Genomic DNA, 19,744 nt, shown 5'->3' on the forward strand with positions numbered 1-19,744 from the left:
AGGGAAGAGAAAATGGGAAACGAATTTTGAAAACAAAGATGACGAGGTGTCCCAAGCGGAAGATATAAGTTTGGTTGGCTGCCCAGGGTCAAGGAGTAATGTCGAAATATGTGTGGTCGTTCTTTCTTCTTGGCTAAGAATAATAGCGTCTGGGCTAAGGAACTACGGCAGAATTACAGCGCTAGACCCTCTCTAGAGTGAACCCATTGTCCTAAGGGTCTGTGTCGGGAGACTGTCGTGGGTCGCGATGGACCCGTCGTATTAGTTGCATGACATGGAATTTTTTGTCCTTATTTTCGTTAGGTGTTTTCTCCGTTGTCAAAAGAGAAGCATTTTTTGGGTTGAGAGTGGTAAAATGACCCATGTACGAACAGGGTGCAGCCTTCAAAAGATATGGTAATGAAAGTAGATATCTTGTCAAGCACTAGTTTCTATCTGTGATGTTTAGCATATTGAGCTGCTCCAGAACACCTTGGGTTGTTTGGTGATCAGGACCAAGGGCCTCCTTATAGCCCGCTAGTGCTCGCTGATACATCTCCTCTGCCCCTTTCAACTTCCCTTGATCTCTATAGAGATTTCCAAGATTGTAGACCGTTATGAGAGTAGACGAATGATCTAGACCAAGAACCTTCTCCTTGCCCATAAGTGCGCGCTGGAACATCGCCTCTGCCTCTTTTAGCTTGCCCTGATCAGAGTAGAGAAGACCAAGGTTGTTCATAGTTTCGAGAGTAGAGATATGATCAGGACCAAGGGCCTCCTTATAGCCCGCTAGTGCTCGCTGATACATCGCCTCTGCCACTTTCAACCTCCCTTGATCTCTATAGAGATTTCCAAGGTTGTTCAGAGTTTCGAGAGTAGAGATATCCTCTAGACCAAGGGCCTTCTCGTAGCCCGCTAGTGCTCGCTGGAACATCTCCTCTGCCTCTTTTAGCTTACCCTGATCAGAGTAGAGAAGACCAAGGTTGTGGACCGTTTCGAGAGTAGAGATATCATCTAGACCAAGGGCCTTCTCGTAGCCCGCTAGTGCTCGCTGGAACATCTCCTCTGCCTCTTTTAGCTTACCCTGATCAGAGTAGAGAAGACCAAGGTTGTTGACCGTTTTGAGAGTAGACGTATGATCAAGACCAAGGGCCATTATATAGCCCGCTAGTGCTCGCTGGTACATCTCCTCTGCCTCTTTTAGTCTGCCCTGATCAGAGTAGAGAAGACCAAGGTAGTTGACTATTTTGAGAGTAGACGTATGATCTGGACCAGGGGCCTTCTCATAGCCCGCTAGTGCTCGCTGATACATCTCCTCTGCCTCTTGCAACCTCCCTTGATCTCTATAGAGATTTCCAAGATTGTTGACCGTTTTGAGAGTGGACATATGATCTGGACCAAGACTCTTCACCTTGCCTGCTAGTGTGCGCTGGAATATCTCCTCTGCCTCTTTCAGCTTGGGCTGTTCAGAGTAGAGAAGACCAAGGTTGTTCATAGTTTCGAGAGTACAGATATGATCTGGACCAAGGGCCTCCTTATAGCCTGCCAGTGCTCGCTGATACATCTCCTCTGCCACTTTCAACCTCCTTTGATCTCTATAGAGATTTCCAAGGTTGTTCAGAGTTTCGGGAGTATGATCTGGGTCAAGGGCCTTCTCCTTGCCTGCCAGTGCTGGTTGGTACATCTCCTCTGCCTCTGTCAGCTTGTCCTGGCTGTCAATGATTGTACCAATCTTGCTATTTCGGACGCTGGCAAGTGGGGATGTCTCTGGGAAGGACTCCTGGGCTTCAATGCCATTCAAGAAGGCATCCAGCATATCTTTTTCGGAATTCGGATCCTTTAACATATCCCGTATTTTCTCTTCTGTCAGCCGATTCTCTTCCGTTGACTTTCCACCAGAGCTCATGGCAGGTAACTCTTCTGGATCCCTCTGCTCAGATGACATCGTAGTTCTTGATCGCTCACTTTCTGTATCGACCGATCTTCCTGTATTGAAATAAGGATGCTCTTCATAATAGCCACCGTACAAATCACTACCGGATTCATCCTCGCCCGGTGCCCATGGCAGGGACCTGAGGGAGAATGAATGAAGATGCTCAGCAGTATGGTTCAAGACGGCGTCTGAATCTTGATCTTCAAAGCCACATAGAGGGCAAGAGTGGATTGACACCGACATTTCCCGTTGCCATGCAGAGACCAACATAGGGATTTGCTGGGGTTTAATACCTCTCGAATGTCTTTCCTCTAGATGTTCGATGAATGCTGATTTCTCGAAAAATACTGGACGGGTACTCCAGTCATTGCAGGCGAGACACGCCCAGTTAGATATACCTCCATGATCCGTGAACATATGTGACAACCATAGATTCTTGGTGTGGTAAAGCCTTTCGGGGTTAGGGCAATCCTCTAGAATACATGCATAGGGAAGAATATCTTTGGAGAGATGTTTCCTAAATTGCTATATGATTAGTCATGATAAAAAAGCCCAAGGTATCATCAATGCATACTTCCATTGACTTCCTCTGCTCATAGAAGTTGGCAATGTTTGACAACAACAAGGGCACTGAAATACATTCTGATCGCTTCTGAGTGGAGGAGGCCTTGGATATGTCACACGAGAGCTGATTGCAGAGATGACTGTCGTTGCCGGCTGAGCACTGACTTGCGTTGGTAACGCAATCGGATCCTGTACTTCGGTTGCGGTAGTTGTACTATACACTTTTGGTACCTCATGCTCTTCTGTAGCTTCATTGAAAGCGTTGAGAACGGGTGGCGGGGGTGATTTTTGGGGTGCCGGTATCGATGTTGAGGGGACCTGATCTATCTCAGACAATTTCATCGCATGGCGCTGGGCATACAAAAATCGATTTCTCCGTTTCAAATTTGCTTCAATGAGTCGTTGCTGAATAGCAGTCAAAGATTGTGAATCGATCACAGTAGCATCATCTATACATGAATGTAATACTATGCCCTGTGAAGACGCCCTTGCCTGCAGAGTGCCATTCTTACTAGGCTTGACTAGCAATAAAAGCTGGAGGTGTTGCGATAAAGCTTCAATCTGGGAATGCTCAGGGTCATAGGAAGCATCCGCCTTTTGGATGCGAGAATTTGTACCGGCTCTGCGAATCGAAATTGTGATTCTGCTGAGTTGGCTTAAAATATCATCAACATCCTGGATAGCCTGGGATAGTTCAGAAGTTCCAGATGTATGATTTTGCACCTTGCTTCCTGATGAAGAAGTCAGTCGTGGTTGTTTCCCTCGACAGTGATCTCTCGATAATACCTATTCCAATGCACTTTTCCACAAACCCCTGCAGCATTCTCAAAAGGTTGGCAACAAATGTCTTCGCGTCCAGGTTCGAGGATAGTCGAGCATCGAGGGATGCCTTTCCTACCTTCAAAGCACCGGCCCCCTTGGCCCACAAGTTCAGGTCAGCGAGGCAGTTCTCTGCCCATTCATCCAAGATAGACACAGCACCCAAGTCTCGAAATACCCGATGACAGGCCAGTGTAGCATCGTATATGGCAAGTTGGTCTGCCATAGCTTCAAATATAACGTCGAACTGAAACACACAGGTTGGGTGGTTTTCTCTCAATAAATGAGGATTAGGTCAGAAAGTGATGTAGGGCACTAAATTACCCCGCACGAGCTGACACCACTCTTGCCTTTCTTGAACTTCAATCAAATCTCGCGCAAATTCATCTTTATTGTGCCTCATGGATGACGAGGATTCCCTGGACTTGGGCTGTCAGGTTCTACCATGGATCAGCAACCAGGCCATCCTCATAGGGAAGCAAACTCGTAATAAGGTTTACGGTACTCTAGGATGCGAGCTGTTCGTTCTATCCCAACAGGTAGAATCGATCAGTGAAACAACAACCCCGCGACAAAAGCTATTGAAGATATTTGAGATTGTCAACCGAGCGTGTTCAGTGGGTATCATTATATATATGCAATCAGCCAGCCGTCACTGACACACCTCGCAGAGGTCGCAGAACGAAGCAGAGCGATATCGAGCTCTGAAGAGAATTCGTACTTATAAGGATTCCACAAGCAAAGTCAGAGAGACCGTCATCAAAGAGACACAGGAAAACCTGGTATATTTTGTCCAACAAAGCCCAGAATATCACACCCTTCTACGCCTGATTCGGGATTGCTTCACGGTGGATGAAACGGAGCCGTTGTATATGGAGGAGGGATACCAGGATGACGGCGATATTGGATATCCAGGACATTTAAATGAAACGCTTTACACGCAATTACAGATCTATGTTACGTGTCAGTGCCGCACAGGTCACCTGGAATGGACACGGCTGCGACTAGGCACCGACAGCCAAAACGGGAATGAAGATGTTTCATTCGAACTCGTCTTTAAGGCCAACTATTCTCCTCCGATACATTCCCAAGCGTTTGTACAGTGGAAGGAGTCGGTTGTGATAGTTCCAAGGTGAGGCAGACCAGCTTCTGACGAAGCCAACGAATACAGCTAAACCTCAGGGCCGAGTTCGCAGGCGGACTGATATTGAGAAGCGGAAGAAAGCAGGGTTCGCCATCTCACCCCGCGAGCCTTCATCGCCGAACCAAAATCGTTCTGGAGTGACACAAAGAATGAGACGACTAGAGCTGGGAGAATTTTGCAAATTGATCAACGATCGGCTTGGGAATCCTGTTCAATTATATGTCCAGTCAAACGTACTCAAGGTTATTGAACCCCCTAATCCCAACCCCTGCCGCGGTATTTGCCCTCATGAAGGTCTTTCACTAGGGCAATGGCTTGAGAAGATTCCCCATATCTCCAAGAAGGGCAAGTCTCATCTAGCCTATACTATTGCCAAGTCCGTCTGGCAATATTACAATTCACCATGGATGATTACACCCTGGACCCACGAGAGCATTCAATTATTGAATGAAGGAACTGGCCTGACAGATCAGGGTAAACCACATCCATACCTGACGACAAAGTTGGTTCGAGCGATTGTGAAGTCTAGGGACTCTTATTATGCCAGTGATCTCATGCACCAATATCCACATATTCTTGCACTAGGGATCCTTCTCATCGAAATTGCCGTCAAGCAGCCCTTGACATATGAGGAGTGTCCTCACCCCTTGAGTGAAACCGCCATCAATGATTACTATACATGGGCGTGGACAACAGCCCACAGATGCAATTTGAAACACACCGTACATTCTCTGTATGAAGAGGCTGTTAATAACTGTCTCAATCCCGAGCTGTTCAGTGGTTACTCAATACAGCAGTCTAGAGAGGTAGACGAAATCAGAGCCCGACAGAATGCTCTCTATGAGAAAATTGTTGTCCCATTGAAAAGGCTATCCGACGCCTACCGAGATGACTGGGATATACAGAGTCTTCCCACGACGAACATAACCGAGACAATTTCTTTCCAAGACATCTCAGAGAAGACTACCCCTACCTCAGATTCTCCTCTTCCGGCAAATTTTACGATTGCAATATTCTGTGCCTTGCCACTAGAAGTCGACGCAGTTAGCGTTCTTTTTGATGGTATTTTCCAAGACTCTACCCTGTATCAAAACGCGCCAGGAGACTCAAACACATACACCCTCGGTCGAATAGGTCGCCACCTTGCCGTTCTGATACACCTTCCGGGCATGGGGAAGAGCGTTGCATCCCAAGCTGCCTCATCCGTACGAGCAACCTATCCGAACATCAAACTTGGCCTGGTGGTCGGAATCTGTGGCGGCGTTCCGTATAAAAAAGGCCGCGCAGAGATTTTACTCGGGGATATAGTGGTCAGTGACGGGATTGTCCAGCATGACTTTGGCAGAAGAGTGCCGGGGGCATTTCTTCGCAAGACATCTGTTGCCGATGAAATTGGTCGACCTAACGTGGCGATACGAGGTTTTCTTTCGAAAATCAAGGCAAAGATGGTACGGGAGCGCGTTGATAGCAATGTGGAGAAATATCTGCAAGCCATCAATCAGACCCTCGGCAATGACACCGCCAGATATCCAGGAGTAGAGCAAGATGAGCTCTTTCAGTCTACCTGTCGACATAAACATCATGACCCCGTCGCTTGCATCAGCTGTGCCCATTCCAGCAATAGCACAGTCTGTGATGAAGTCTTTGACCTATCGTGTCATGAATTGAAATGCCCCAAGGATAAACTTGTTCAGCGCAAGAGGCTTCAGACTGCACTTGCTCAAGGACATGCGCCTCCTTCTACTATTCATCTTGGTCTTATCGCATCTGGGGATACAGTCATGAAATCTGGACAAGATAGAGATCTCATCGCTATGCAAGAGAATGTGATAGCTTTTGAAATGGAGGGTGTAGGAGTCTGGGATAGTCTACCCTGCCTGGTGGTCAAGGGGGTGTGTGATTATGCTGACAGCCATAAAAATAAAATATGGCAACCGTATGCTGCAGCAACAGGTGCTGCGTGTATGAAAGCTTTACTAGATGAGTGGACGTTCTGATGCAGTCAAAACACCTTAGCTCACGTCTATGCACATAATGACGCTTGATATAATTCTCAGATTTCCTAGTAACTGTAGACGTAATCTTTTTAAACTAAAAATTGGAATGAACTATTCAATTTGTGTGCTTCTCTGCTATTTCTCCCAGGGATGGATGATCACTGATTAACCACCAAGCGATCACTGGCCATCCATGATTGGTCACTGAGCATGAGACCGTACTAACCTTCACTCAGTGAGCCTGAGCCTGATCGCCCTCATAAGAGCGGCGGCAGAGCAGCCAGGAAAGGCCAACCTGGCGGATATTCTCCTGTTTATATAGATACATGCACATACTTGTACACATACCAGTCTTGCAAGCTCACTGAACAAGTCGCCAACCAAGACCGTATTCTTATAACAAAAGCCCAATGCGCTTATGAAGTGTCCGTGTCGTTCGTCAAGTAGATGTGAATGATGACTTCTATACAAATACGTATTATCTATGTGCGCTTCAGACTAAGGCACAGTGAATGCTCAAGGGGCGGTTTCCTCGCCATACTCAATCATCTTCGGTTCGTGATCCTCTGAATCCAGAGAGTCACGCCTTGGCGACAGCACCAAAGAGCCAGGCCCAGAAGTCTTCTCTTCTCCCGAAGAGAACTCCTCCCACACTGTAATCTGATGCGAAGACCTCTCCTCTGAATCTGTACCACTCTCCTCAATCGAGGGCTTCTCATTCTGTCGCGAGGCAGCTCGAGGCCGTGCGGCCCGACGGACCGTCCGACGCCGCAGATCGCGAGGTGGTCCAGGCCTGACTGAGGACGAGTCAGGCTCCTCCAAGGTTGATGGTTCATCTTGAGGCTCTGTGACTGATGCATAACGGTATGGCTTTTGTGGGGTCTTTGACTTCTTATGCACTTTTTCCAGGGGCCAAGCATAGTCGACTTCCTCTGGTTCATGGGTCATTGGGATTGCATCTTCATTCGGCTTTATTTCTGCCTTTTCTTGTCGACCACCGTCAACATCCTTTCTTCCTTGGTCACCCTGTGTTATTTGTTTCTGGTTGTATGACGTCCTCTGAGTACGCGATGTTGCTCCATTGATAGACTTTTGGTTATTCCCGGATGTTTCCTCGCGCAGTTTTCTGCGAATGTCCTTTTTACCAGCCTTCAGCCGTTCTTCGTCCTCGAATTTCTCGAGCTCCCGGCGGAGCTTCGTCTCACGAAGCTCTTTCTCGAGGTTCTCTCTCTTGTTTTGCATCTCGTAAAGCTCCAGTTTGTCCAGTCGACGGCGAACCTCTTCCTCGTACCATCTGCTTAGCTCCTTGCGAGCTTGTCGAACCTCCTCGGACGGATTGTTCTTGGCTCTGTCAAGCGGTGATTCTGGCAGTTCCAGATCGATGGCCTCCTGCTCCGCAGAACTACCCTTTGCCGTGGGTTCTTTTTCTTTGTTCTGATCTTCAGGCTCATTGGTACCTTTATCTTTCTCAATGGCAGGTTGTGCAAATTTGTTGATGGCCTTCTGAGAATATGGAAGATTCTGGCAGATGGACTGTGCTATATGAGAATTCTGATCAATGGTTTCTGCATCTGCGGAGATCGAGCGAGCAAGAGCATTTTGCACCATGAGGCCGTTCCAGCGTGTTGCAACACAAACATCGTTCTCTGGGGTGGGTTTGAACTGGGCTGCGGCTGCCTCCAATCTTTGTAGAAGGTGTCGACACGAAATGTCGTCCGTAGCGAGCAAATACTGTGAGATGCAAGATTCGTAGGACTCAACAAAATCCCCCTGTATGCCTCCATGCAACTGATCCAGCTCCTTGAATAACGGCCGGGGATCTTCCACACGACATATAAGCTCCCTGAGTACCATGGACTGAGTTTTATAGTCAGAGAGCTCCTTAGACGTGTTCAACGCCAAATATAATGAGTCACTAGGCGGGAATTTGGGGTCAGGAGATGGCCAGCCTGCGTTTTCTGTTCCCACCGGTATGTAAACTGGCAAACACCACTTATTGAGAACGATACCGGGAACTCGTTCGACGCGCTGCTTTCGCATTTCGCGATATGATGCGCTCCGATTCTGCTGACGATCGAAATGTTCTTTTGCCAAAGTCCATTGTAAGTAAGGGCGCGATCGCGTGAGATGAGGACTGTATGCTGCGATTTCCGCCGCACACTTGTCGGCCTGCTGAACGGTGCGCCTCCAACTTAGGGTACGATCTCGTTGGAGTGCGGAGGGTGATTGGCTCCCAATATCGAGCATGTACATCATTTCCACAAGAATGGTTAGCAGAGCCAGTTCAGTCGCTTCATCATATTCGTCAATGATCCAATCTTGTAAAAGTCGCTCTAGTGAATCAATCATCTGAGGCTTTTGGTCCTTGGTCTTTTCATCCAAACTGAAGAAGCGTTCGAACGTGCCCGACAGACCGAAAAAGCGGAACATGGCAAGCAGAAGATCACTCAGCTCCCAAATGCGACCATCCATGAGAAGATCGTTATATAAGTCAGGCCAACAGCTTGTGTGAAAGGTTGACGTTTGAGATTTGCCCTTGCACCTAATATCAGACCGTATCTCGAGCTGGTTGCGGATGATTTGGACCTAGAATATTGAACGGAGCATTTAGTCAGAGGTCTGCATGAGAGCGCTTTTGCTTGGATCGTATAGTGATACCTCAGTTGAGTCAAACGGTATCCCCCGATCGCTCTGGGGATGGTCCACATGCCGAGAATTGGCACGCTTGTCGAGGTATTCATTGAAGGAGTCGGTTTGCAAGACTTCCAAGTCCTCCACTGAAAGGCTTTCGAAGGGCAGCCGCATGCGTAGCCCAAGTAGTTCAGAGTGTAACTGATAGAGGTCTGGGCCATTCTCCTCACTGCTGAGGGGAAGACATTTTTGGCTCTGAGGAGGGTTCAACTGTTGATTCGATATGAAAGGAACCAATTGCTGGTAAGAGCCCTGTTCGAGTAGCAGGTCGACATATTCAAGGACGACCAGCGGCAGGTCCAGGTGAACTTCTAGATGTGCTGCAAAGTATTCGATTGCCTCGTTGAAATGGCCCCACCGTTTCAAGCGCGACACCTCCTCTAGGTGACCTTCGATGTCGTCGGCCACATCCAAGAGAAAGTGTATGCTGGTGTCTTTGCAACTTGCAGCGGAGGCTGGTATCAGCATGATCTGGAGTTGATCATCCAAAATGTCCATCACCTCAGAGTCGGAATCATCCTCTGCTTCTGATGCATACGAGGAGGAAACACTGGCCGGCACCCGTTCGCGGACCTTTTCTGTTGACTGGGCCTTCGCATTATCCTTAGGCGATGCGGGTGTAGCAGATTGTTGCGCCATGCCGAGAGTCGGCACGCGTCGGACAACGGGCAGTTTCGATGGTTGGTCGTGCATCCATGGAATGCGCGAGAATGTATCCTGGCGATTGTTGGACATCGGTTTCCCGGTCGGGTATATTCGCTCCCCAGCTGTCTGGGATTCAAGGTGCAGTATCTGATCTGGCATGGCAGGCATGGGCCGAGGCTGCAAATTGGATGGAGGGCCAGAAACGGGCACTGTGGTGATATTTCAAGAGGCGTCTCAGCCCGATTACAGTCTTGCGGGGGGCGAGGCAAGCCTTGCAATTGCCATTCGCCCGACATCGAGTCAATCGCGAGAAAATTGGGGGGCCAAGCGACCGGCAGTGCAGTAGTGCAGCATGAAGCCCCGCGCAATGGACCAGTCAACGAGGTTGCTCGGGCCGCTCAGCTCAGCCGAAGGTGCAGGGCGCGATTCGGGGCGCTTCGCCTCGAGGCTGTGGTGGAGGCTCTTCTAATAGCAGCCCCAACACTTCGCCTCTGGGAGAGGGGAATTTCCTCAGGCCATCCACTCTATTGTGACCGTGGACCATCACTTGGGCGCCGAAAGCCCAGAATTTTGCACTCATCTCTGCTGTTGTTCTCGATTCCACACTGGCCATGCGCGCCATTCCGCCATCCTCCACGCGTCGTCCTCCTGCTCGATTCGCTCGTCGGTATGGGGCAAAGTTCAACTCCTTCGACCACTTGGCCAATGTGAGCCTGTGCTCACAGGAACTGGGGCAGGTCGAAATCGACTGTCGGTTTCGCCAGTCCAAAACACAGTGGGGAGTGCTAGGCCCGGCGGAAAACCAAGCCGGCATTCTCTATATGGACCTGGGCTTCACGCAACCCAAAGACTGCCGATTGTCGAATGCAGTTGTGTGGATTAGTCTGGAGGAGATGAGTAATCTGACCGAGAAGACAAGCCGATCAAAAGAACCCGAGAAGCCGTCAACATCCAGATCGCCAGCGAATTTGGGTCCTACAAAAGTACCCAACGTCAGGGCAGAGGAGCAAGAAGAATATGATACCGTGCGCTTCCTGCAGTTCACCCACGACTTTGGTCCTCGACAGCTGGCAGGAGAGCCGACAAAAGCGACAACTAAGAAAACAACCTATCTGACCCCCCATGTCAATGTGCTGGGCAATGGGGGCGGGGGACTGGGATGGGACCGCGAACAGACTATTGAGCAAACCAGCCAATGGCTCTTTACGGGGAACTTGTTGCGAGGCTCGAAACTTGGGAGTCCTGCCGATGATATTGTATATCGCACCCTTAAGTGGGAGCTCTCCGAGGATGATTTCCAACCCCAGCCTACTCACAGCAACACCATTCAGACGGCTTTTACTCTCGAGCACGACATGGAGACATTTGCGATCCGAATTGAAATTCAAGGAAAACTGCAAAGAAGACACGAACGAGTAAAGAACCATGTGAAACACCTTTTCAGGTTCCCCAAGGATCCCAGGCAAAAGCAGGGAATCTCGTGGACCGCGGTTCTCCCAGATGAGAGCCAGAAAGCTAGAAGGAGACTCGATGCTATTGTGCAAGGGCTACCTTTTGACATGGAAAGGCTAAATTTGGAAGCCGTTCGGCCCCAAGTCCCTACAAGCCTCCCTGTTTCCTTCCAGAAATCAGCTCAAGCATCCCGGGATGAGAGCATGACTACGTCCACGGCTGTAGAGGACAACGATACCAGTGCCTCTGCAACCAACCACACGGCGGCACCGAGGCTTCCACATTTCCGTCCCCCAGAGAGAATAGCGTCTTTTCCGGAAGAAGAGAAAGTCACAATAGGCCGGCTGCCCACACAAGAGATACCAGTGAAGAGTCGGACAACCCGCCCGGCGGAATCTCCAATGAGGGAACGATTCGCAACGGCCAGGCACCATCCCGAGCATTCTCCCTCTCAAACACCTGTAAAGCGACGGAACGAGAGATACGAAGAAATGTTCCGAGATTCTCAAGTCGAGGAGATACTGGCCTCCAAGGCAGTGCGAATCAGCCCGAAAATGGAGCGAGCCGAAGAACAGGGTCCAGATGATGACTTGAATGAGCTTGCATCCCAGCTGGCCCAGTTCCCGTTTTTGCTTCGAATCTTGGTGTGGGTGATTTCCATGATGACTTTCATCCCAAACAAAGCACCCAAGAAGACGCTGAAAGGTGACTGATCTCCATTTCTCGGCCATTTGCCACTCACATATACCCAATATCCGTACCCTGCAGTCCCTTTGGAAGCGGGAGGCTGGCATTCCAACCGAATCGAACTGAGCACAGGCGAGACACTGTCTGGGAACCACAACCGGTCTTGGTTCTTAAGAATTATCACAGCCTTCAAGAGGAGGCTCATAGTTGTTATACTTGTACATATCTACTTCCCTCTCTTGAGATTCGTCGCGCGGGCGAGGCGGTGGGTTCCGGAAGCCTAACCTTAATCTTGTGCTTATCTGATGGCATCATCCGATCTGGCCTCTCGTCTACGGCAATTCGTTATCACATCGCAGGCCCCCACGAGCCCTCTTAGAAGATCGATTAATTTCCATTCCGGCCAACAAGTTCACAATTACTTTATGACACGAGAAGCTTTTGAATACCCCAGGCTGAAGCACATAGCAATGCCTCCTTTTAACAAGTGTATTAGGCGTCCCACTGGCTTGAGCAGAGTGATTCCTAGCAAAGTCGACATTATGAGCAAGCCAGAAGCATGCTGCAACAAAGACGCCATGTTCTTATTAGTTCCTATGCGAGAAGCTTGAGATTGTGTTCGATCAACGACCCAACCGTGGCAACCAACAGGATTCCGACTCCATAGCAATTCAAACACTCCATCTTTTCTGCCCATTCATGCAACCGCTCAATGATCCGTTGTCGCAGTAGTAGCATGGCAATGTTTGAAATGACCTAGACGGTGTTTGTTCCGCTTTCCTGGCTGATACAATGGTCGCGCAGGGTTCATGGGCCTCGACGATGGCTCGTGCAAAGTGGAGCTACCAGACACTCGCTGTCCACTGAGGTCGCAAGGCACCATGGGGAGTATGTTCCATCAATGGGCCCCTTGCTGCAGTCGTGGAAAGTGAAGACTCCGACGCACGGGGCTTGCTAGGACCGTTGTGGTGCATGGTATCGATGGCAGGAGACCGTTGGTTGGAAAGGAGACAAACCAGCCAATGGCTCTTTACGGTTATAGTCTTAGACTATGAGGACTACTAAAAAACTACTATACCTATAACGGTAGATTATATAGATTCCTAATAGCCATTAGCTTATATAGCCAGATCTTAGTATGATTATAAAACTATAGGGTCTATATACAGGACCACAAAAGACTAAAGGGGACTCTAGTACGATCCTAACTACTTTAAAAAAGACCAAAGACTAGATAGTCTAGACGTAGTCCTTGCCGAGGTCTAATATAGAGCGATAGTTTTTTCGATTATATCTTCATAATATTTAGGGTGCACTTGGGCTTATAGCTATCGAACTATGCACTATTCGTATAGGCTAGTACGGGAGATGTCCAATGAGATGAATTGATCAGATTAAGTGTAGAAAAACAGTGGGGGAAGACCGATTGAAGTCTTTCCCCTATCCATCCAGGTGGTTTTCCACTTGTACGGCCGATACTCGGCTATAAAGCCCGAGTTCACGTGTAAACCACAATTACATAAAAAAAAAGAGAGAAGTAGGCGCTTGATGAAAAAGCCTGTTGTTAGTGGTAAGTTACCACTCCATATATTTCGATAGCTACTTCCATGCCCCTTCCCACCTCTCGCCTTTCCGAGGCAACAACCACGCTTCCTCACCCATCACTCTTCAGCATTATCCAAGGTTATCCAAGATTAGTCCACACGACATGGCTTAAGGCTCCCCGCGTCAAAGCTCCATCTCATCCGTAAGATGATAGATAGCCACCTGAGTCCCTCACCATGTCTTAAATAGCTAAAGAAGCTGCATGCAGCAAATCAGAACATGGCAATCGGGTTTGTCGAATTTGCTGGTCTGGACTGGGCGATATCCCAATGCTCAACAATACAAGTCCCATCCATGCGATAGATATCTGCAAGAGCGGCCGGCTCCGGATCTTGCTCAACTTTCAGGTGAATCAGACCAGTATTATTGCCAAAACTCGATCGCAGGATAGTGAAATCTGCAAAAGGGATAATTTGGGATAATCTTGCAACAATAGCATCACGGTCCTGTGTATCTTCCGGATCATGTTCGATTATGTTGGAAGACACGTAGGTTTCGAAGGCCTTGCTGATATTTTTCTCGCCGTATAACGTCTCCATAAACTGTGCGAATAGGTGGCGTTGGAGACCTTCGCTAGCTTCATATCCTGGACAATATGGCTTTTGCAAACAAGTTGAGGTATCGTGGCCGAAGGGACGATCTGTTTCGGAACAGGGATCTTGCGCGCTCGCGGCCAACGCCAACAGAAGCACTTGAAGAATAAAATAGAGCATTTCTGAATTGGCTTTCCAAATAGAAGGAATCAGAATTGAATGCGATGCTCAGGTTGAACGTTGACGTCCCGGGATAGTCAAATAAAGGCAGGTATCGTGGAGCTTTATATACCTTTCGGACCCGACATGGAAATAGCTGATTACTCCTCTAACGACAATATTGGGATTCCATCAGGTGGGGGGATAGTTGTTCCAGCCAATAGCGTAAAAATGGTAGCTCTGACAAGCCATTCTCTAGATAGGTACTTCTGCTTGAGCTACCAAATATACATTCCGTGGCGTCTGGTTATACTGTAGCTTCCTAGGGTATTCGTCCTATTATGTGCCCTTCTATTTTCCGACATAGACAGAAACGCGCTCTAGATATCGTTGTTCCAATTCGTTAGCCCTTGCGGAATGTCACTCTACCCGTATTTGGCTTCATCAGCTGGTATATGTTATATCCCTTGGTAACCTAAATTTGTCTGTGTCATTCCTTTGTTACCCTTGACTGGCCAACGGCTAGTCCATTAGCCAACATTATCCCGGAATGCGTGGCCTGACCAACGGATGGGTAGTGATCAATGACCAAGCCCTACATAGTGCGGTTTGACCCCCGGTCTGGTCTGGTCCCTTGCGGTCCCTGGCGAGGTCTAATTCGAATACAACTCAACCTTGGGTCACATCAAAGCCTGATAGTGGCGGATACCAAGTTTGTCAAGGGGTCTCAAAACAGTACGTGGAAGTCACTGGAAGACACTGTGGGCTGGTCTGGTTGACTAGACCTTGGACTAGAACCAAAGGACCTTGATGGATCAAACAGAATCGATGGCATATACTGTGTTGATCAAGCTTTGGTGAGTGACTAGAAAGTGGTGATAAATAGGCTTATGTGTGGACTCGGTAGCAAGGAACGATGCCTTTCGCACAAATTTGGACTTCCTCTCTTCATGACAATGGCTTCATAGGACAATCGGGCCACTATAGCTACTCTAGTATGTTTATGAGGGCTACATGCCTTACGAGGACCTGTTTTAAAATATTTTTTGAGCGATTCTTTTACCGTTTTCAGAGGGCTGGGTGGTAGGAGCCGAGGTTACGAGACGGCCCTGGCGCGGACTCGTTGACAGTTTGTTGCCAAAAAGTCAATTGGTACATTTAGCCCTGAGGCACGGGCCATGTGCAAAAGACCTCACGCTATGGGCTCTAGAGTGGCCACCAATTATTGACGGCCACAAAGGTACTCTCAAACCGTACTTTGTGACGTGGAGGGACCACCTCAGCTGAACCGGGAAGAGGAACCATGCGGTTCATTTCGCCAACAACCCCGGCCGATCGACACCGGTTGGTCACGCAGCACTCTGTCGACAAGGGTGATATGTACCTTGAGTTTTTCCAGCAACCCATCTTTGGTTGGTCTGAAGGCCAGCCAAGACCTGAGCCACCCCAAGGTGCTTCACCACGGTTCTTGGTTTGTGGTCTGAGCACATGTTTGCTTCCAGTGCTTGGCGGAATCCAGTACCCTGGTGATGGCGACGTGGACGTGTGGACGTGACAGACGTGTTCCAATACCCGGACAAGGTTGAGATTTTAATTCAGACCGCTAAAAGCCAGGGGCGTCATCAGTACCCAAATCCTATGAAGTGCAACTCGTGACATGTCGAGGCTACTTACTGTGCCCATGGCAGTTAGAGCCCCCTCGCCTTTCCTCGCATCAGGCTGTCGTCGCGTATTCCCAAAGTCTCCAGATCTACCGGGTCAATCCTAATCCCATCCGCTGATTTTGGATTGATCCCCAACCGAGATTCCTATTCTCAATGTCTCTTTGCCCGTAATTCTGAGTTCATTTCGCTTCTCAAGTCCTTGGCGATGGGGTGGAAAAACAAAAAATGGCTCAAATTGCTAGATATCCCATGACTCTCTCCCAAATGCCTAGAAAGTCTCGATGGCATACTAACTCCGATAGATGATCATAATCAAAGCCCGTCAACTATTAAACCAATAGGATCCTAAGTAAAATTGTAAAGGAAAGCCCCGTAAGCAACATAGAGGGAACAGCAACCAGAATCAAAAAGAAAATGACACGAAGACTTTCCCCGCGATGGACGAGGCAGGTGGTGAATAGTTCTCCTCTTCTTCCCCTCAAATGCCGCTATGGGCGTTTCGCACATGGGCAGTGAGTTTGTCCCGACGCCCAAAAGCCATGGGACATATCAGACATTGGAATTCATTCTGCGCGATATGCCTGTCCTGGATATGTCTCCAGAGACTTGCCTTGCGGGAAAATACCCCAGAGTAAGAGCAGTCACGCCATCCGCACCGGATGACATTGGACCCGTCACCCCTGGAAATGGTTAGCACAATCAAATCAGGTACAGGTGAATAATCTCACACAGAAGACGTACTCGGCCTCGACGGGGTGATAGGGACGCTGAGCCACCGGGCCATCAATCCTATCATAGGAGTTGAAGGACATTCTATTATGCGGCATGTTGTTAACGGCGAGCGGCCTCCTGTCTATTGAGGAATTACTCGCCGCATCGCGTATTTCCACGAGAAAGGACGATGCCGGTGAATTGCCGGGGGACAAAGGCGGAGGAGCCAGGTTTGCTGGAGCCCAAGGGGATGCCATCAGTGGAGACCGGGAGGATCTCGATGAGAGACTGAAAGGAGATGGCGGTCCACGAACGACACCTGCATCTGGCGTGTTGCGTCCCTGACTCAATGCGGCGTTTCGTACCGCATGGCTGGCCTGTACCCCGCGGGGTGGAGGCCGATGGTAGGTTGAATAACCATTGTTTCCCCCCCAGTCCTGTTGGCTGGCCTGGGTGAGCCGGCGAGGGTAACCGTCGGGGGTGAAATTCGTCAAACCGGAGGCCATGACAAAGATCCCGTGCAGCAGACCGAAAGTGCCAACGGGGCGTGATGCGAGCGTAAAAGTAACTCAAGACCCAGGAACGGTGGGTATGTAGACTTGAATCGCTCGGATGGATTGAAGTTCGGGGGAAAACAGTTCCCTCGAGACGGCGTGAAGGGCTTTAAGTAACAACGCATACCATGTTGGGTTCGCACTAGGAGCCACTCCAACGCCCACTCGAAATGCTGGCTGCGAGGTCGCCCCCTTCTACTCTCGAGGCAGTGCTCCTAACAAGTCAACATGAAGCGGTGTGAGAGTGTCTGGCACCGTTAGGCTCGGGGGGTGCCGCTGAATGACCACGGCGTTGCGGTGACAATCTTCAAGAGCAAATCAAAGAGCCTCGACTTCTTCATTGGGCAAGGCGAGTTAGATCGCCCGATGGCAGCTTTGCTCGCATGAAAAGTGGAGCACAGCAAAGATTCGCACTGGATCCGCAATCTTTAGCCCGAGCCCCGTTTCCAGTCGCGACTGCAGGGATGTGGCCTGCATGGATGGGGCTTGGTTGCCTTTGTGCACATCCCACAGAACTCGCCGTTGCCCTGCCAAAGGCCCGGAGGTCCGAGGTCCGGTCCCAATTGAGACGATAAGACATGCATCACGAGCAGAGCACGTGGAACGGTTCCCCCCTGGAGATGAGTTCTAGTTCCGTGGCTACGTCACTCCCACCTCCTCCGATTGACTGCGATCAAATGCCAAGGCGTCACATGCCTGGCTGACTCCGAGGAAGGGGAGACTATTCGCCGAGGCGGGCCTGACGTGGAAAAGGGACGATAATTCCATCACTTTACCCAGACGCACACCAACCCTAACCTCCATAAACTACAGATTTCAGGGTCGTTGGGGCTGATGCGGGCCCCACCGTGGCACTGCGGGTGCAACTCGGCACTTCCCAGCTGTTTTATGGTAACCGTCCTAAAGTTAAATCAGAATCGTCGTGGCTATACTCCCTTGTGCTCTGACCCTCCCACAACGGGCTATATGTAGCAGTGAACTGGCCGGCCAAGTGGTCGTATATGACTATCCTGCAGAGTGCTGGCGTGCAAGCGATGTTGTTCATCATGATGCCATTTTCGGGACTAGTGTGTCGATGCATCAATGCATGATGGTCCCCTTTAGTTTGCGGTCTATTGGTCCATCAACCTGCCAAGATATTGTTCGAATTAGGATCCAATGGAGACCGGCGGCATATGTGTTGGCAGTTGACGGTGGACAGAAACTGGTGAAACCCGAAGTAGGTTGACTCGCTTCATCCCCGACAGGGTAGCAGTCGAGCCGCTATACAGCGAGCAGAACTCGAGTCATGAGACGGTCTGAAAGGGTCTACTGGAATTATTCGCGAAACTGAAACACAAGGATAACATCTGTTTCCTAGCAAGTACATATCTTACTTCGCTAGGACCGGAACGCTGTATAAGATCAGACCGAATGCCGGGGGTGGTCGGCTTATTAATATCCCCAACTATAACTAGTTAAGGTAGTGTGGTTAAAAACAATCAGAACGAAAAAAAGGGAAAAACAACGGCAGGACGTAAGAAAAGATAATATCCCCTGCACCCGTTTCCGTTTCCCAACACCGCCATCGTGTATTATTCTCCGTTAGTGAAACAATGCTCACCCCCACCCATTGTGGAGGTCTTCCGGACGACTCAATGATGTTGATCATCCCCAAGCCCAACCTTTGTACTTCAAGCCAACTAAATGTGCGGGCAAGAACACTGGCTCCCTTGATGTTGGGGCACGCAGGCGTGAGCAGCCCGAACATGTTCCTGGAGCTTGTCCTTCCGGCCGAACGCTTTCTCACACCCAGGATCTGGGCATTTGTATGAGTTCGGGGAAACGTGGATAGATTTGATGTGCCGCATAAGAGCAGATTCACATGAGAATTGGCAGGTGGATGTGCATCCCTCCCAACCACATTTCCGTTCTTGGCCCGGACTCGGTCTAAGGCTCATGTCAGCAACAAGCGAGGGCTGCGACGCTCGTTTTGCACTTCACGTACGCGCTTGTCGCCTGACGACTGCTTTGGGCTATCCTGCCATCAGTGGGAGGAACATGGGGATTCCTATTGCTGGCCGCGGCGAGCGGGCCGTCGGAGTGGGGAGTCAAGGACAATAAGCCGGACTAGATGCTCTCGCACTGGATTAGGTTCTCGTTCCTCATCGACTGTGTGGTCACAGTAAAAGAAAATGGATTGGGCGGGGCAGGAGGTTCACGGCACCATTATTCACTCTCCGGGGACTGGGGGGCCTGGTTCCGTACGGGGAAATCCTGCATGCCTACATTCTGGTCCAGAGTGTTCCATACTTCGTGTGGTTGCCACAGATTGGGATCATTGGCATCCGGGGGGGTCCACTGGGAAGGCGTGGCGATCCTCGAAACATGGGCCAATGGGGGCTGGATAAATCCGTGGAGTGGGATTAAATGGCCCGGCAGAGCAGTACGGCCTTCGGTCCCTTCTATCCCCGGTATGGAAGAGGCCACATTCTGGAAAAGGTCGGGATTCATCCAGGTTCCTCCGGACTGGTCTTGCTCTTGCTCATCTGGTCTGTGGTGGAGATGGTGTCCAACATTACGGCTCAACGAAGGCGAGGACATCGTGGAGAGGGTGCAGTGCAAAGA

The 19,744-nt window shown here is 49.7% G+C and overlaps 7 protein-coding genes across 7 annotated transcripts; 2 read left to right on the top strand and 5 right to left on the bottom strand.

Annotated features, from left to right (window-relative positions):
* Positions 1 to 424: 424 nt before the first annotated feature.
* Positions 425 to 1,924, bottom strand: N7482_006634 (uncharacterized protein; the record flags this gene model as incomplete). Its single annotated transcript, XM_056688759.1, has 1 exon — positions 425 to 1,924. One exon carries the CDS (start codon positions 1,922 to 1,924, stop codon positions 425 to 427), a length of 1,500 nt encoding a protein of 499 aa, XP_056541188.1.
* A 1,772-nt stretch (positions 1,925 to 3,696) lies between these two features.
* Positions 3,697 to 6,436, top strand: N7482_006635 (5'-methylthioadenosine/S-adenosylhomocysteine nucleosidase family protein; the record flags this gene model as incomplete). Its single annotated transcript, XM_056688760.1, has 3 exons — positions 3,697 to 3,912; positions 3,967 to 4,427; positions 4,492 to 6,436. The coding sequence occupies 3 exons, from the start codon at positions 3,697 to 3,699 to the stop codon at positions 6,434 to 6,436; spliced, it is 2,622 nt and encodes an 873-aa protein (XP_056541189.1).
* A 516-nt stretch (positions 6,437 to 6,952) lies between these two features.
* On the bottom strand, positions 6,953 to 8,866 carry N7482_006636 (uncharacterized protein; the record flags this gene model as incomplete). Its single annotated transcript, XM_056688761.1, has 1 exon — positions 6,953 to 8,866. One exon carries the CDS (start codon positions 8,864 to 8,866, stop codon positions 6,953 to 6,955), a length of 1,914 nt encoding a protein of 637 aa, XP_056541190.1.
* Positions 8,867 to 9,043: 177 nt separating this feature from the next.
* Positions 9,044 to 9,862, bottom strand: N7482_006637 (uncharacterized protein; the record flags this gene model as incomplete). The annotated part of the gene is made up of 1 exon (XM_056688762.1): positions 9,044 to 9,862. The coding sequence occupies one exon, from the start codon at positions 9,860 to 9,862 to the stop codon at positions 9,044 to 9,046; it is 819 nt and encodes a 272-aa protein (XP_056541191.1).
* Positions 9,863 to 10,383: 521 nt separating this feature from the next.
* On the top strand, positions 10,384 to 11,937 carry N7482_006638 (uncharacterized protein; the record flags this gene model as incomplete). Its single annotated transcript, XM_056688763.1, has 1 exon — positions 10,384 to 11,937. The coding sequence occupies one exon, from the start codon at positions 10,384 to 10,386 to the stop codon at positions 11,935 to 11,937; it is 1,554 nt and encodes a 517-aa protein (XP_056541192.1).
* Positions 11,938 to 16,350: 4,413 nt separating this feature from the next.
* N7482_006639 (uncharacterized protein) lies at positions 16,351 to 17,089 on the bottom strand (the record flags this gene model as incomplete). Its single annotated transcript, XM_056688764.1, has 2 exons — positions 16,351 to 16,552; positions 16,614 to 17,089. 2 exons carry the CDS (start codon positions 17,087 to 17,089, stop codon positions 16,351 to 16,353), a joined length of 678 nt encoding a protein of 225 aa, XP_056541193.1.
* Positions 17,090 to 19,345: 2,256 nt separating this feature from the next.
* On the bottom strand, positions 19,346 to 19,720 carry N7482_006640 (uncharacterized protein; the record flags this gene model as incomplete). Its single annotated transcript, XM_056688765.1, has 1 exon — positions 19,346 to 19,720. One exon carries the CDS (start codon positions 19,718 to 19,720, stop codon positions 19,346 to 19,348), a length of 375 nt encoding a protein of 124 aa, XP_056541194.1.
* Positions 19,721 to 19,744: the final 24 nt, after the last annotated feature.

Source organism: Penicillium canariense (genome assembly GCF_028826845.1).
Source record: "Penicillium canariense strain IBT 26290 chromosome Unknown utg000004l_segment0_segment0, whole genome shotgun sequence".
In the NCBI taxonomy this organism is placed as follows: Eukaryota; Fungi; Ascomycota; class Eurotiomycetes; order Eurotiales; family Aspergillaceae; genus Penicillium; species Penicillium canariense.